This window comes from Egretta garzetta, unplaced genomic scaffold (genome assembly GCF_000687185.1).
Source record: "Egretta garzetta isolate BGI_Z169 unplaced genomic scaffold, ASM68718v1 scaffold226, whole genome shotgun sequence".
In the NCBI taxonomy this organism is placed as follows: Eukaryota; Metazoa; Chordata; class Aves; order Pelecaniformes; family Ardeidae; genus Egretta; species Egretta garzetta.
The window spans coordinates 443,955-460,606 of NW_009260021.1; the positions used below are offsets into that span (position 1 = coordinate 443,955).

The 16,652-nt window shown below is 53.2% G+C and overlaps 2 protein-coding genes across 2 annotated transcripts in view; one reads left to right on the top strand and one right to left on the bottom strand.

The window, feature by feature from the left end:
• The first annotated feature begins 4,767 nt into the window (after nt 1-4,767).
• Nucleotides 4,768-6,468, top strand: GLOD5 (glyoxalase domain containing 5). The gene is made up of 3 exons (XM_009640685.2): nt 4,768-4,932; nt 5,935-6,090; nt 6,316-6,468. Exons 1-3 carry the CDS (start codon nt 4,768-4,770, stop codon nt 6,466-6,468), a joined length of 474 nt encoding a protein of 157 aa, XP_009638980.2.
• Nucleotides 6,469-11,874: 5,406 nt separating this feature from the next.
• Nucleotides 11,875-16,652, bottom strand: part of LOC104127973 (cis-aconitate decarboxylase) — a 13,689-nt gene continuing 8,911 nt past the window's right edge. The window contains exons 3-6 of the mRNA XM_035896155.1: nt 14,408-14,595; nt 14,134-14,226; nt 13,534-13,739; nt 11,875-12,793 (exon numbers count right to left, since the gene is read on the bottom strand). Of these exons, the coding sequence (XP_035752048.1) occupies nt 11,875-12,793; nt 13,534-13,739; nt 14,134-14,226; nt 14,408-14,595 (1,406 nt within the window). The remainder of the gene's footprint in view (nt 12,794-13,533; nt 13,740-14,133; nt 14,227-14,407; nt 14,596-16,652) is intronic.

Below are 16,652 nucleotides of genomic sequence, written 5' to 3' on the forward strand. Positions count from 1 at the left end.
GCGGAGTTCTCAGACCCAAACCACAGCTTCCCTGCTCCAAGAAACGGTTACACAGCCAGTAAAAAAAAATAAACCAACCCTCCCAAACCACAGATTTCTGCCAAAGCAAGTGCCAGTGCCGTACCTCTTCAGCAGACGACATCCCAGCGCAGCTGAACGGCAAAAGGCATCTTGTCTCCAGGATCTCCCTCCTTTTTATCTACTCTCAGATTTCACAGCAAACCTGTGCTAAAACAAGAGGGTTCCAACACACTGAGACACTCAGGTGCGTGTTGTGTTACCATACCCAGGTTTCAGAACATGCACCATTGCTCCACCAGCTCTTCAGTAGGGAGAGGTGAAAGCTCAGAGTTATAAATACAAAAAGTTTTACTGCTTTTAGCTAAGAAGAGATTTACTTGCATGTAAACGGGAGCAGAGCAAATGCTACAGTTCTAGAGAACCAAACTGGTCTCTCAGGGAGTTGCCTGTTCTTACCCCTTTTTCTTCTGAAGCATCCTATAGCAACATCACAACTCCTTAGCATATTTTTGTCATTGGAAACACTGCCTCTGTATCTTGCGATCGTAATCATAGAGCTAACACGCTGTCTGTTGTAACCTTCTCTTGAAAAAAAAAAATCCTGAACTCTTTGGTTTGATGTAAAATAACAACCAGGTCCATAACGACAGCACTGGCTCAAGGACCAGGATGCCAGTCTATAAGCCAAATTCCAGATCAGCATGGCCATCAGCCAGGTTAAGGGACATCTGGCACTAGGCTGGAGGATGAGGCTAGGCTGGAGACCAGCACCCCTACACCAACACTCAAGCAGTAAGCAAAGGCCCTGAGAAGAGCTTAAATATGCTCCAGGGCCCATGAGTGTGGGTGGAAGCCCCCAGGTGAGGCTGGTCAGGGCTATTAAGGCCAATTAGTGCCCTCAAAGCCCTGGCAGGTCTCAGTGTCAATGGTCCCGTTTACTCGCACCTGTGGGAACAACTTTGGGAGCTTTAGTAAAGAAAAGATATTAGGATTTTTTCCCAAGGAAATGAGGTCCTGGAGGTCCACTTGCTGCTTGCCCCCCTGTCTGCCAGCCCCACCGTGTAGCTATTGAACCTCTTGGTCTGGAGTGGACAGGACAGCAGAAATCACCACGATAGCAGGCTCCCACATGTCTTGTGAAAATCAGGGGCTGCTGGAGGGACGAGGTGTTGATGACCTCCTTCAAGCCAGGCTGCAGCGCGAGCTGAGCAGCTCTCCATCCTGCTTGCCCCACTCTGGGCCAGCTGGCACAAGGCTACTGCAGAGCACCCATGTCTTGAAAATAAATGCAGTCTGGTTTCTGTCATCACCCTCAGGGCAGATCTATGAGCTCTTTCCCCCAGCATTGGCACCCTCTTCTTTTCTGTTGCTTTGCACTGAGACCGGTGGCAGTCCCCCCACTGGAGGACTCCTAAGGGACACCCCTGTGCCGAGCTCTGGCTGTGGGATTTCCACCTCAGCCCTGCCTTCTCCAGTGCGAGTAAACCCACGATGACCTTGGGAACAAGGAAGGCATGAGGGTGGCATTGCATGTCCCGGGATTAGCTCATCTAACCTGCTCACCCCCACCGTTGCTGGTTGACAGCAGACGATAGCCCATGCGGCAGCTTTGGGGGAAATTCTGGGGGCCAGCTGGGACAATTAGGGGAGAAAAATCCAAAAAGGATGTACAAAAAGGATACAGGCGCTTTCCCTTCTCCCTCCCACAGCAACCCGCAGATCTCCCTTCCCTTGACCTGCGGCAAAAAACCATTTTCCACTATTTCCACATATCAGAAATTCGGGTTTTATTTGGCCTGTTGCTGTACACAGTGAAGCGTCAGCAGCTGGGTTGGAGAAGGTCAAGGCAGAACGATTTGAACATGTCCTGTGCCTTGACCCACTTGCCCAGCAGCTTTTCCACAGCCTGAACTACCCAATCCCTCGGAGCCAGCTGCCCGGAGAGCTTCGGGCCTTTCAAAACTCCATTTTATTTTTGACAGATCTGGGGTTTGTAGAGGAAGAAAAAGAAAATCTCTAACTCTTCCTTGGGCCAGAGAGAACCCCTTTGGACATGTCTGTTCGCAGGAAGAGGTGTCCAAAAAAGGCACCCAAAGCCGTGCGCGTCACCCTGCGGCTCCTTTTCTATTGCTCCTTGCTAAATATTGGCTGTTAGCATGGCACCTACAGCTCATACATCTTATTGCAGGGTGCTTGCAGCGCTCCCAGGGACAGCAAGTGCCTCGCAGGCTGATAAGGCTTCATGTGTTGCGTGGTAGAAAATGACGTTGGAGGCAAAGAGGTGAAGAGGCCCGCTGCCCGCTGCCGGGGCGGTGGGGAGCCTGCGGCGGCTGCTTGCCACTGCTCCTCTTCTCCTGGGGTATCTGTGCCTTTTCTTAACAGTAAATCACCCCAGTCTGAGCACCAAGCTCAACCGCGCGCTTTAACGTAGCACGTCAACACATCTTCCTCTTGCAAAGGAAAAGAGACGTGGCTAAAATATCCCAACTCTTTTTCCGGGATTTTTTCAAGCAACTCTATGCAGTTGGACTTTCAGGTCCTTCGGGTCAAGGTACACCTCCGTGGGGAGCAGTGCTCGGAGCTCCTGTTTCTCATCTCGTTGGTTTTCCCCCCGTTCTCCTGTGACATTGCTGCTCGCACAACTCGGCTCTGGGCAGCGGGAAGAGGACAGTCACAAGGGAACCATCCGGCACCGGCTTGCCCAGCCCTCCCTCCTCTCTCGCACAGGTACTCAGCCTATTTTTGCAGTCGGATTTCCTTGCGGCTGTTTGCTGAGGGGCTCACGTGGGAGGAGAGGGTCGTATCGGCGAGGTTTGCTAGGCAGGAGGCGGGAGCTGCGGCGGCGATGCGGGGAGCACCCAGGAAAACTTCCTGGGTGGGAAAGGACTTTGCAGAGGGACTCAGCCCGGGTTGCTCAGAGGTGAGGTTGTTAAAGACCAAGCAGCAGGGAGGAGCGGTGACCTTCAGCCGCCTCTGTTAACAGCTTCCCCCCCGCCCCGGTAACTGGTGCAATCACTGGGCACCGTCCAGGTCATGCTGCAGTCCCAGCCTGGGCTTGGGCACGACAGGGTCCTGCTCCAAGCAGCTCCTCTGACCGCAGTGAGCAGATGCCCCGGTGAAACGGTGCCTGGTTTTATGGTGACCTTGCTCCTGTGTCAGCAGCGCCTTGGGATCTCTCCTCACCAGCCATGTCCCGTGCTCTCTGCCGCAGAAGGGCAATGCCAGAGGGTGTGAACCCAGCATAGGAGCAACCACCAGGGACCACTGTAACCCCAGGCTATCGAGTCCCCCATGCTGCATCTCCTTGAACCTCCAGCATCAGCCTCACCCCCTGTGGGCTGCTGACCTCCGGCAGTTTGAAGGCAAATGACAAGGCAAGACGGGGTTGGTGGTGTGGGCTGTTTTCCCGATTTGTGCCACTTGGTGCAGCATTACTGTCGAAAGGGTTCATTTTCCACCTGGGTTCTTTTCCAAGAAGCAGCAGGAGTGTTGAGCTTGTGACAGTGGAGGAACTCTTGAGGGTCTCAGAAGAGTGAATAGTCATTTGTGTCAGGATCCGGGGCTTTCTAAGGGCGAGAAATAAATGTACCTAATTAGAGAGCTGTTGCTGATTCGAGGGAAACTTGGCTCCATTTGTCACTGAGGGGCTTGTCACAGCCCTCCTCATTTCCACAGCCAGGTTTGCTGATGGTAAAATCAACCAAAAGCAAAATAGCATTCAGGCCACCGGGGCCAAACCCATTTCCTCGCGGCAGCTTGGTGCAAAGGTGCTCCCAGGCTCTGGGGAGCAAAAAGCCCTGCCGATGAGCTGAGCCGATGAGCTAAGCAGCCCGAGCCCACCTGGCATGCGTGTTGATGCTCAGGAGTTCAGGGCTCATCAGGGGCTCCTCGGGGCCATCAGAGCAGGATCATCAGGGATCCTGCTCTGCTGCGGGTGGGGCTGAACTGTAGCAGAGACCTGACAAGCAGGTCACTGACATATTTACAGCACTCTTAACTTTCCTAAAACTGATCTTCCCCTGCCAAGCCCCCATGGCCCAGTCCCAGAGCCCTCAGCTGGTGGCCTCTTGGGCTTGGTCCCACAGTGCAGTCACACTGATGGCAAGTTCCCATCCTTGCAGCACTGGTCAGGGCCACAGTCCCTATCTTATGGTCCATGTTTTGCATCTACATTATTTAGGCACCGGAAGACATTCTGTCCCCTTCCTCTAAGATCATGACACAGCCCCTTTCCATGGGGACACCAAGCAGCTGCTTCAGCCCTGGTGACCTCTTTTCCCAAGAATATTCTTCCCTCAAGGACGTTTTCCGCATTGCCAGGGCCCCGCTTGTCTTCATTCTCTGTCTTTGCTCCACACAGATGAATGTCCACGCCTGGACATGAAGGAGGTTGTGAGGACACCAGGAGGGGTTGGAGGGAAGGATCATACCTGTGGTCCATCCTTGGTGTACACAGGGTTTTGTGCATCGGGAGCTCAGCATCTTGGTGGCATTAGCCCTCAGCGAGGTCACCCAGCTGGTCCTCCAGATCTGGCCCCAGCCAGGGCTCTGGCATGCTCAGGTTCCACCCAAGCAGAGCGGGGGTCTGAGGCCCTTGCAAGGAGGAGAGTTTATTGCTTCTGTACTTGTGCCACCTGCAGGCCAAAAGAAAACCCGTTTGATCTCCATTCACAGCTCATTCCACAGCTGCCTGGACCGTTTCCACGAGAGCTGGATGCTCCTAACCTTCATGTTCTGTGGTTTTGCATGGTGGTTCCCAGCCCTGAGGTGATGTCCTGGAAGGAGGAGTGTATGAGCCCACCCTCATGTTTCATCCAGCGCCTGGACCACCTTGTGTTGACTGTGAAGAGCATTGAGGACACTGTGGCCTTCTATTCCAAAGTCCTGGGCATGGAGGTGGTGACTTTCAAGGTAACATGGGGCACAGGCTCGGCTTGGGACCTGGATTTGCAGTCCTGGGCCAGTAGCTGGTCCTTGTGGATCTCAGATCAGGTCTCTGGGGCACCTCCTTGGGGTGGGGGATGGTAGGACCAGCCCAAGCTGAGGGCCATCAAGCTCCGAGTTTCAACAGAGTCAAGCTGAGTCAGAGGAAAGTCCAAATGGTGCTGCAGGAGGAGTCAAAGTGACAAAAAAAAGAAAGGTTCTTTGAAAAAGAATTTCTAGGACTGAAGGAGGAGAACCCTCAAACCCACACATCCTCTGAAGATGTCTGACAGGCTCTTGTTTTGACATTTCCATTGGCAAAGAGATGAAAAGATGGTTAACATTTACAGAACAGCCCCAACTCATCTCCTGACCAAGCTTCAGGCCACTTGGCCTGTTTTGGATGTACACACTGCACCTTTTTAACTTCCAAGCTTATGTCCTTCTCTCCTGCCCTGGTCTCTTAAAAGCAGTTGTACTCACATCCCAAGGCTACAGTGAGCCTCAGTTTGTTCTTTGGGTGGGCACAGATGGCAGGTCAGTGTCCTGCATATCCATGGGGGCTCAGAACTCAGCTGCCATACCAGGCTGCAGAAATCTTGAGAATCTGCAAAGAAAAGAGATGTCAAAATCTCCTTCCTCACCCCGTTGCCTCAGCTTTGTTCCCCCTGCAGCGTCAGCCTGTGCATTATTTGTGTGGCTGCCACACAAGCAGGACAGAGAGTGCCCCAAACTGAAAACCTACATCATTATGGTTTGGAAGTAGCTGCATGTGGCTGTAGGACCTTCTTGGGTCACTCCACATCTGGAGGGATGTCGTGAGAGCCTTTCAGGGGTCAGTTCTTGTCTTGGGTTGCCACAGCAAGAGCCCAGAGTTAGCAGGACTACAGCCAGGACCCCAGCACTTTTAGGACTACACGGGTGAGTGGATGCTGAAGGCTTCCAGCCCCGAACATCTCATTGCACTTTGATTCTTTTCTTTGGGCACAGGGAAATCGCAAAGCTTTACGGTTTGGCAACCAGAAGTTCAACCTGCACGAGGCTGGGAAGGAGTTTGAACCCAAGGCTCGGCGTCCAGTCCCGGGCTCTGCAGATATCTGCCTTATCACGGAGGTGCCCCTGGACCAGCTGCTGGATCACCTGAAGGTGAGGAAGGCGTAGAGTGTCCACAGGGCAGAGTGACCCCAAGAGGCATGAAGCCAGAGCCTCCCAAGTGACACTTGCAAGGTCTGTGTCTTGGGGAATGTCGGAATTGTCTCATCCAGCAGCCCATGTTGCCAAGGCTGAGGGGAAGAGTGCACAGCGCCCTGATAAGACATTAAGACGATAAGACTTCAAGCATTAAACCCCTGCTCTTATGTCTCCTCCCAGGCCTGTGGGGTGATTATTGAAGAAGGTCCCACGGCCAGAACTGGTGCCTTGGGTCCAATAACATCCATCTACTTCCGAGACCCCGATGAGAACCTGATCGAGGTTTCCAGGTACAGCACAGACGTGACCGCAGCCAACGGAGGGGAACCCTAACCACAACCCATACTCTGTGTCCCAGCAGGAGGAAGGATGCAGAGGCCAGGCTTTGGACGGCCAGTTTCAGGATCAAACTTTTATTTTGCAAACCTAGGACAAATCTCAAATCCCAGCCGTAAAAGTAGGGCTGCGTGAACCTCGAGAGCTTTCCCAAGACAGCCTGCCCAGCTCTCACCCCTGGGTGTGAATCCTACTTTTATAAATCACCATCAATGGAAACTTCATGACCTTCTTGGAAGATCTCTCCTGCTGCTGCTGTGCTACCCTCATGGGGACATTTTTCCTAATGTCTGACACCCCCTTTTGCTTCATTTGAAGCCCCTCATTTCTACATTGTCCACCAGGAACACAGAAGAACCTGTCATTCCTCTCCTCTTTGCCATCACTTTTACACAGCTGAAGATTTCTCAGTCCCTTCCTCTCCATCTGCTGCCTTGGCTTGACTCAGGCTGGCTGGCGCTGGTGCTCCCACACCAAGCCAGTGTTTTAAATCCAGCTGTGACTGCTGAAACCCAGTTCCTGCCTGGGAACTTGGCCTCTGTGTCTGAGACACAAAGTGCTCCTGAGGCTGAAGGTCCGTGCCTCATACTCACCCTGCATAGTTATGGGGTTCCTGTCACCCAGGATGGAAAAAGCAGGGATGAGATGTCTGCACGGAGGGGACAGCGTCTAAAGCCAGTGAGTTCACCTAGATATATGCAGGGAAATAAGGCGCTAGAAGATGCTGGCATCGGGCAGAAAACATTGGCTGCCCCTTGCAGCCCAGCCTGGTTGCCCTGTTTCCCCGGTACGGCAGGCACAGGGCTTTGCTCTGGCCCCTGCACCAGCTGCGTGTGCCTGGCCCCCACATCCCGGCTGCCTAGGGATGGATGCACCTTGCACGGCAGCTGGGAAGGATTTGCTCCTCCTTCCCATCCCCACGCATGGCACATTCCTGCGGACTCTTTGTCTCAGTCATTCATTTTTGAAACTGCAGCCCCCTTGCAAAACTTGACACACACACCCACACACCCCCCCATGGCAACATGTCCAGGGCTTGGGAGAGCCTCTGGGCCCGGGGGAGGAAGGCCAACCCTCCTGCCTTCCCCTGTCCAGAAGAGGCATCCAGAGGTGCTCCAAGAGCCATGGCATGGAGCTGCCTGCATGGCGTGGGAGCTCAGCCCTGCGAGGAGGAGGCTGTGCCAGCAGAGTGGGGCAGGATCGATGAGGTGCTTAGGGATAGGGTTTAGTGGTGGGATGGCAGGGTTAGGTTAACGGTTGGACGTGATGATCTTAAAGGTCTTTTTCAACCTAGACGATTCTATGATTCTATTCAGCAGAGCCCTCTCTGGCTGATGGCACTCAGTTGCTTCTGGGAATGCCCTAAGTTTTCTTCTTTCTTTAATTATGTAAAAAACAATTTCTCAATTATTGAAAAAGCATGAAACAATAAAGAAGGGCTGGGGGGGTTCCAGAAGAGCAGTTCCCCAGCTGGCCACACTGCGGTAGCAATGTTATCATCACGGAAATAGCGCTGGAAGGCAGAGAGACCTCTTCTGACCTCTACAGTCAAAAACCTCTCTAAAATTTAAATAATCCCTGAATTGCACTGATTTTTTTCCTGCTGGCATTTCATGGGGAATCCAAAATTCTCCACAGCGCAAAACAAATGCAAAGCCCTAAAAAAAAATTCAGTGCTTCCGATTATCGGAAGCTTGTGCCAGGGGTGGCCGTAGGGACAAAGGCTGCTTTCAGCTCAAGTGGAACCATTTGGGGGAACCAAAGGCAAGAGCTGCTGTGGGAGAAAGCCACGGGCATCTCATGGCCGTTACCTTGTAAGGGGAGCCCCGGGAGGGACCTGCATGGTGGGACCTCCATGGAGGGACCCCCAGGGCGGGACCTTCAGGGAAGGACCCGCAGGGAGGGACTCTCATGGAGGGACCCCCAATGTGGGACCCCACAGGGAGGGACCCCCGTGAAGGGACCCCCGGGGATGGACCCTCAATGTGGGACCCCCCAGGAAGGGACCCCCATGGAGGGAGCCCCGAGGAGGGGCCTCCAATGTGGGAACCCCCAGGGAGGGACCCCCAGTGTGGGAACCCCCAGGGCACGGAGCCCCCTGCGGTCCTGGCTGGCGGCCACTCTCCAGGGTGCTGAGGGCCCATGGCCCCTTCCGCCTCCCGTGGAGCCCACAGGTGGGTCCTGCCCGCGGGAGGGGCCCGGTGCCCACGGGAGGGGTCCGACAGCTGCATCCCTCTCCGCCAGCCCCCACCTCAGCTTCCCCCCGCTCTCCGCTGCTCCGGGCTTCCCCTTGGCCAACGGAGCCCAACGCGTTTCTGGCGTGGAGTTGGAGTCATGGATCGATTGCTAACGCGGATCCTGCCCAGCTCTGCACTGCAAGGGTCCCTGCATCCACTGAGCTCACTACCGTAAATAAGGCTGTGGAGAAACGTTTCCTTTTTTTAATTTTATCTTGGAACAGCAGCAGAAAGAAGGACGATGGCTCTTGTCTCATTCAGCCTGAGAGGAGGAGTCAGGGACGTTCGTGGCACCATATTAATCGCTGAACGCCCTCACTGCCACACAGCTGGTCTATAATTTTCACAAGCCGTTTTTTTCCTCGGCTCTTTTCAGGCCTCGCTTCCCTTGCCAGTGGTTTGGACCTCCTCATTAGTTAAGGATATGAAACATTTGCTGTTTGAAACTGGAAATAATGAGTGAGACATGTTGCTGGGCTGGGATACTGGAGGCGTTTTCAGGGTCCTAGGCTCCTAGAGGAAATACTGTGAATGAAAAGAAATGCCAGGTATGCCTTTAGCTCCTAGATGCTCTGGACAAGCCACTTATGGACTCAGCTGATCAGGGGCCCAATAAAAGGGAATTTGGACCTACCAGCCTTCCTGTGCCTTCCCTTCCCAATTATAAGTGTCATCAGCTGAAAGGTGCCAGGCTTGCATCTGACGGGACAGCAAAGGCGGGACTGAGGTTTAGAAGGGTTTCTGGATCTCGGGGACAAAATGTAGCCTGAAACCCAACTGAAAAGCTCTTCTGCTCCAGCACCGATAGGTACAAGGTGCCAGTTCCCTCCTCTCCTGCTCAGTTTCCCTGCTCCATGGCATCACTGCAGCCTGGTGCAGGAGGCAGGGAAACGGGAACATCGGAGCAAACATCGGGGCACTGAAATCACTGATAATCCATGGAACCCACGGTTCCCTCCACCGAAGCCCCTCTCGGTTCTGTCACACGTGCTGATTCCCTTGACATGCGTTGAGCTGGGCTGACCGGGAAGGCACTGGACCTGTGGGTTTACAGTTCACCAGGCTGTGAAGCATGGAATGAGGGGTTTGGTGACCTCACACACGACTCGAACCAAGGGAAACTAGAACCTTGTCATGGAAACTTAGCAAGTATTTGAAATTTGTTGTTTAGTGGTGAAACACTGGGTAACTTCTCTCAGTTGGGAGATCATGTTTAACCACAGCCAGGCTTTGCTGGCCGTGAGCTATAGTTCTCACCAGGAAAAACAGCCTGCAGGGCTCAGTGTAAATATACAGCTCTGGAGAAATCACTGGCCACGGGCCAGCCTTCTAGCTGGCCCTGGCTTGGCCTCTGCAGCCTTCCCCATCTATTGGGAAAGCCTCTGCATTGCCTATGTTCAGATTAAAACTGAAAACCTGCTGGTCTGCATAACGTAGCATTAAATCTTTATGCAGGAAATAGATTTACTTCAGTTCTTTATTCAGAAAGATTCAGTGTGAATATGCTCGACAGTAGCAGAGAGTGGATTAATGGGGGGGCAAAGAGTTTTGCTCCAGCTGGGAAGTTCTCTGCACAGACCTCTACCAGCAAGCTGAAAAGGAACTGGCCCACATTCCTTCTTGCAACCCTTGCTTCTGCAATGGATTATGCACCTATACGATGATCATATCGGAAAAAAAGTCCTTTGGATCAGCAATCACAGTATTTACTTAATGTACAGTGGAATATCGCATAGTTCTCCAGAAAGGATGCAGGGTAAGGGAGTCTTTCAGGGAGCGGCTACTCAGGAGCATGGATTTCATCCCAGCTGGAAAGATGAGCTAAGGACTGAGCCTCCGTAAGCTTTCCCTCCTCTCGGGGGAGAGAAACAGGAATTTCTCAATGTGAGTCCCAGCACGGACGTCCCCGAGTCACCATCCAGAGGTGCCCATCTCAAAAGTCCCTCTCTGCCTGAGAGTTTTGCAGGCAGAGCTGCTTACAGCAAGTGAGAGGTTTTTCATCTGGCCAGCATGACTGACCATGATCCGAAAAGTGCCCAGAGGAGCACGAAGGAAAGCAGATGTTGTGTGGCTGACCTTCCTCTCCGGCCCAGCCTCAGCAGTTGGCATCCTGCACAGAAAGGACTTTGAACGCTGCTTGAAAAGAACAACGAGCCCCAGTTCCTTCTGGGGCTCTGGCTTCCAGATGACACCCCAGATTCTCATGGGATTTTTTTTATTTTTTTTTTATTTGTAGTGGCCTTTCAGCTACTCAGGCAGCATCAACTGTGAGTTGAAAATTATGCACAGACTATGGAGGCCACCTCTGGTGACCCAGCTCTGAATAGGGGCCTGGGCGACCTGTGCAAAGCTGGGGGGGGATGACGTGGCACAGCCCTAGGACAGGCAGGGATCACCTCACCGGAGCCAGAGGATGCAGGTGTGGGACTGATGAAGGGTTCCTCACCTTGCCTTTCATTCAGAAAAGACGTACAGGTTTTAAGGGTCTGCAAGCCATCCCTCGTACACAGAGAAGTGACAAACGCTTCCCCAGGGCTGGAGAAATGGGCGGCTTTTACTGGAAAAGAAAAAAAAAAAAAAAAAGAAAAAAAGAGGGACAGAAAAGAAAAACCTTTATGCCACCCTTCCCACCCACCAGTGAAATCTCACGTGGAGATTTTCTATTTAAGTGGGTGATCATGTGTCTTTCAGCCTGGAGTTTTGAGCTTTCGTGGCTGGATTTTGCTCCATTAGAGAGAATCCCTCCTTCTTTAACTGGTTGCAAATCCCTACCCTGTTATCACAAGACAGTTAACTATCTAATCACACAGTTTTATCTTTGAACGCCGCTTGAAAAGAACAACGAGCCCCAGTTCCTTCTGGGGCTCTGGCTTCCAGATGACACCCCAGATTCTCATGGGATTTTTTTTTATTTTTTTTTTATTTGTAGTGGCCTTTCAGCTACTCAGGCAGCATCAACTGTGAGTTGAAAATTAATCTGCGGGCTAATTACCGACACAGACACACCTCCTGCCTTTTGGGCTCCTTTGGTATTAAAGCGTCTACTTTGACTTCAAGGGGTGGGAACTTTCCTGTCCTTGGAATTGAATAGTAAAGCACCAATGAAGAAAGGAATCAGATTTTCACTGGGACAAGTCCCTTATGAAGAAACCCACTCGCCGTTCCCTCACAGGCTGCAGGCCAGCTGGGAACTATCTGACAGGTTCTCCAGGTTGTCTACCGTGGTGATGATGGTTTCTATTTTTTCTTCTGGAAGCACGTGAGAGGCGTTGGATCGAAACTTCTTCAGGAGCGATTCTTTGCTCAGAGGCTTCCTCCAGTGCCCGTAGAAAGTGTCACATTTGCCTGTCAGGACATCCCCGCTGTGCAGGAGCAGAGCCACCTCTCCGTACATCTTGTCAAAGTTGGCCACATTATCTTCAGGGTGCTCCACCACCACTTTGTCCAGCAGCTCCCTCAGCTCCTGGCGGTGGATGCTGCTCTCTGCGAAGGAGCTGAGGCCCACTTTGCCATCCAACAGGGCAGTACAGGCATTGAATTGGAAGGAGTGCCTAGCCTGGTGTTCAGAGCTGGGGAAAGGCCGATTGATGTACTTTGACATTGGGATCTTCAGCACAATGGTGCGGATCAAAGAGGGAGAGAAGGACCCTGCGTAGTTGATGAAGAGGTTCCGGACAGACAAGGCGGCATCCACCACCCAGTGCATCCCCAGGTGGGCTGGGAATCGCTTGAAAGCAATATCCTGCTTCTCCAGGAGGAACTCATGATGGTCACTTGGTGTGGACAGTGGTTTTGGTTGATAGACACTGTAGAAAGCACTGAATCCAGAGCAGCCAGGGATATCATCCAGGATTAAGGGGTTAGCCTCCATCCCTCGGGCAGCCAGCAGCGCGGCTTCGAAGCCCAGGCGGGTTGCATTTCCGATATGCAATGGCTTGGCTTGGGTGGCGGCATTTGCCATGGGCGCCCCTGCAAGCGATGCAGCAATGCCCAACGCGTGCGCGCACTGGGCCGCGCTGAGGGAGAGCAGTTTTGCAGTGGCCGCAGCACTTCCCATGGTACCGACCACCGAGGGAGGGTGGAACCTAAAGGGGAAATTGCAGACATGAGCATCCCTGCCTGCCTGGCACGGGGAGCACCCAAGCACCTCACCCACCAGACCTGGCTATGGGACTGGAAATGAGCTGCCCAGTCAGCCAGTGGAAATCCCTCACAGCTCTGGTACAGGTGGGATTCACCTAACTCAAAATTTAGCCATCTAAAAACTAAGCGTCTACCTGAAACTTCATTGGAGGCAACAGAGTGGGCTCAGCATCTCCAGAAAGCAATTTTTAATTTCCCCTCAGAGTAGGTGGCATGGCTGGTGTCCATACAGCCAAACTTCCTCCCCCCCAGACAAATGAGGTGACCTCATCCAACACGCCCAAGGGTAACAGTTCCCAGTCGATGCTATCCCGATGCCCTTGGACCACACCAGGGCACGGCCCGGTGAATGGCGGTGGGCACAGGCAGAAATTGTGCCAGGGACTGTGCCTACCATTAAGCTGCCTGCATGGCTGCGGACCACTGCCTGTCCTGTGCTCTTGCCCAGATGACCACACTGTAGACTCAGCGGTAGTCCTCCTGAGGGTTATACTTAAGGCAAGATCACTGGAGGTTATGAATATGAAATAAATGGTGCCTCATCGGCTCTGGCAGAACTGGCATTGGGCTCTCAGTAGGGCTTTACCCTCATCCTGAGTCCGGCTTAACAGTTTGAAACCCCGAAAGCCTGCTAACAGGCTCACCAAAGCTCTTCCTATTCGATGAAGGAAAGGAGGTTTACCTTTTGGGAATGTTGTGAGCCTCCGTGGAGAAATGCATGAGCCTTCCTTGCACTTCCAGGCCCACGTTAAAAGCCAGCAGGAAATCCATGCCGTTGGGTTTGGTGCTTGGAGGTAGCATCTGGGAAGCTGCCAGAAGAGCTGGCAGAACAGCCCCCGACGGGTGAGTAGCAGGGTGCCAGGTATCATCAAAGTCCATGGAGTGAGTCTGCCGGAGAAATGGAGATAAGGACATGTTGGTGCGGGGAGCTGGGAGCTGAGGGAGCTAGGGGTCCTTGCGGATGTTGCTGAGGCTACATCCATCACAACACCCACCCAGTCACCTAGTGGTCCCCGTGGTGGCTGTTTGGTCCCTCTAAAAGCAGTGTACGAGACTGCAGAGGAGCCCATGAGACTGCAGAGGAACCCATGAGACTACAGAGAAGCCCATGAAACTGTAGAGGAGCCCATGAGACTGCAGAGGAGCTCATGAGACTGCAGAGGAGCCCATGACTTCTTGTCCACCATTACTCGTCCCAGGCACCAGTCTGCTCCTGTAATGCTAACTAGTGTCTCTGAAGGCACCACAAAGCAGAGCTTCTCCTGGAAGAGAGTTGCCTTACCGCAACTCCGTTGGTGAATGCAGCCAGCGTTGGGGAGAGCTTTACTCCTGGCTTGCCGTAGACAGAGCTCACGGCAACTGAAGAGTACAGCTCCTGTGGAAGGGAGAGGAATTCAGGTGAGGACCTCGAGCAAAGCAGTGATTGTGTGATGCCAGAGCACCCCTCTACTGCAAGGCACAAGTCCTGCATTGGCCATGAAACAAGGCCTTGGTTATGGTGGGGATGTCAGGGTGGGGACCACGTAACTGCATGGTGGATATGGGGCTGTCCCTACCCGGCAGTACTGCAGGGCGATATCGAACACGTGTGTCGTGCTGCCCACGAGGCCAACCCCAATGCTGTCGAGGATCATCCTCTTGCTTCTGTGACGGACGGTCTTGGACAAGTGCTCGGGTCGAACTGCATGGATGAAGGACGCAAAGCTGCTGGTCACGGTCTCCTCTGGAGCGCTCCTGGCCACCACTGCAGCACCAAGGGAGAGGAGAGAAGGTAAAGACACATGTGGGCCATGTGCTGACAGCTCACAGGTCTTCACCTGTGGAGAGGGGAGGATCTGCCCAGCGTGTCCCTTGGGTCACAGGTACAGCCCTATGGATTTGGGAGGTGATGGACAGCTTCCCTGTGCTGTCCCAGGCTGTGAGCCTTTCCCTGAGAATGCCATTTGGGCCCGGGCATCTCCTGTGGCTTCAGGCACTTGGAGAGGAGCACCATTGCTCCAGCCTCCCTCTATAGACACTGGAGAGACGCTCCTGGCCAGGGGACTGGCATCTTCTCTGCGGGGCCATGCCATTCCTTAGTCACTGCCAGCCCAGGGAGCCCAAGGCGAGCAGGCTGGTGTGGCTCCTGTCCCTCTCCATGGCTTTGCAAGGGTCCATGGCACGTCCTGGCTCCTGCTGCCTTCACATGCTGCGAGGACCGCTCTGCACAGCTCCAAGGGGGCTGCGAGAAGGTGCAGGTAAAGCGGGTTCAGGACTCACCACGCACCCTCCACCCTGGGTTTGGAGCAGCCAACTTTTGGGGGGGTCAGTACAAATGATATCCCTTTATCTGGAGAAAAGGCGGAGCAGGTCGCCGGCTGTGTTACCTGTGGTGCCACGTTGGGAGTGGATCACATAAACCCAAAACTTTCTATAGCCATTATTTTTTTGGCAAGCAGGACTAGACCCAAAGCCTGGATTTATCCCGAAGTTTGGTGCTGCCAGGCACTGAGGTGCCTTGACTCGGCCAGCAAAGCCCTATGCACTCAAAAGGATGCTAGGGTTTAAAAGAAAGGCCTTGGCGCGCTCTTTCAGAGTTGAGCTCAGCTTGCTGGAGGGTTCAGCCTGTGCAAGGGGATCCAACCAGGAGATCTCCTGAGCTTGGTGGTTGAAGGAAAGCTTGTCTCGTCTCTGGGAACACCTTCGCTGGTAGACAAGGAGCAACACGTGGACCGTGCCAGGGCAAAACCGGTGCCTGTCAGGTAGAGCTGGGCAGACAGCACAAACTGCTGGCACTTCTGGAGTTGGAAGTCACCACTTCCAAACCTTCAGAGGTGTTAAAATGCTGTGGAAGATACCCCGTTTGGGACCACAGTAACTTTTAATTTCAGTGACAATCTGCTTTGCTGCGATGAATTTATAAGTCATAGAATTATAATTATTATGACCCATTATAATTCAGAATTTTAATTCTGAGAGGGCACACGAGAGCAGAAAACCTGCGGAATTCAATATAGCAAACACTTGCGTGACTGCGAATCCATCCATATGTGTGTGCGTACGTACGGGGGGTACACGCACACGCACGCAGGTAGAAGACGGCATTAATGCCCAAAAGAAACGAATCACATGCCAAAGTCAAGACGAGTGAGGCGAGAAAACAAAAATATTTTGCTTTCACATCATACGGGAAACCTCCCCAAACTCAGCAGGTACACACGGCACTTTCTTTTTTTAAAATGGAAAATATCCCAGCTGAAAAAAAAAAAAATGAGCATTCCCTAATTTCACCAGGGTGCATTCATCCCCAAATGTCATGCGGACTGACTCAGGGCGTGCTTGCCAACGCCTTCGGGCTCACCTAGAGCCTGGCAGTCTCAAAGCCGCGTGTAAACACAGCTGCGAACGCCAGCGCTGCCGTGACTCAGGGCGGGAAAACGCAGCCCTCGCAGCGGCGCCGCGGGACAGACGGCGAGAGGAATCCATAGCTCAGCACTTTGGAAGCCTCGCGCTGCCCACGAGCGGAGAGCATCCTCGGTGCCGCGCAACCGCACGCTCCGACGCCCTCGCGGGGAGGGAAATGGGGAAGTCAAAGGAGACCGGAGGGGCTGGAGAAAAATCTGCTCGGATCACACCGCACCCGTAACGTTGCGATTGCTTCCTTCCTTCCCGTCATCAAATGCTCCTTGTCACTTCGGGTGGGAAGCGGTGCTTCTTTAACCCTTCAGTGAGAAGCCTTTCGTGACGCCGGTGGTTTTGTCCTGCAGCTGTGCTGCAGAACTTTAATAATAATAGTAGTAATAGCAATAATAGCCATAATAA

Bases quoted from the DNA above. Each gene is read 5' to 3' on its own strand.
- GLOD5 (XM_009640685.2), top strand. From the start codon at position 4,768: ATGGTGGTTCCCAGCCCTGAGGTGATGTCCTGGAAGGAGGAGTGTATG. The intron at 4,933-5,934 runs GTAACATGGGGC...CTTTGGGCACAG, and splicing joins TGGAGGTGGTGACTTTCAAG to GGAAATCGCAAAGCTTTACG. The intron at 6,091-6,315 runs GTGAGGAAGGCG...GTCTCCTCCCAG, and splicing joins AGCTGCTGGATCACCTGAAG to GCCTGTGGGGTGATTATTGA.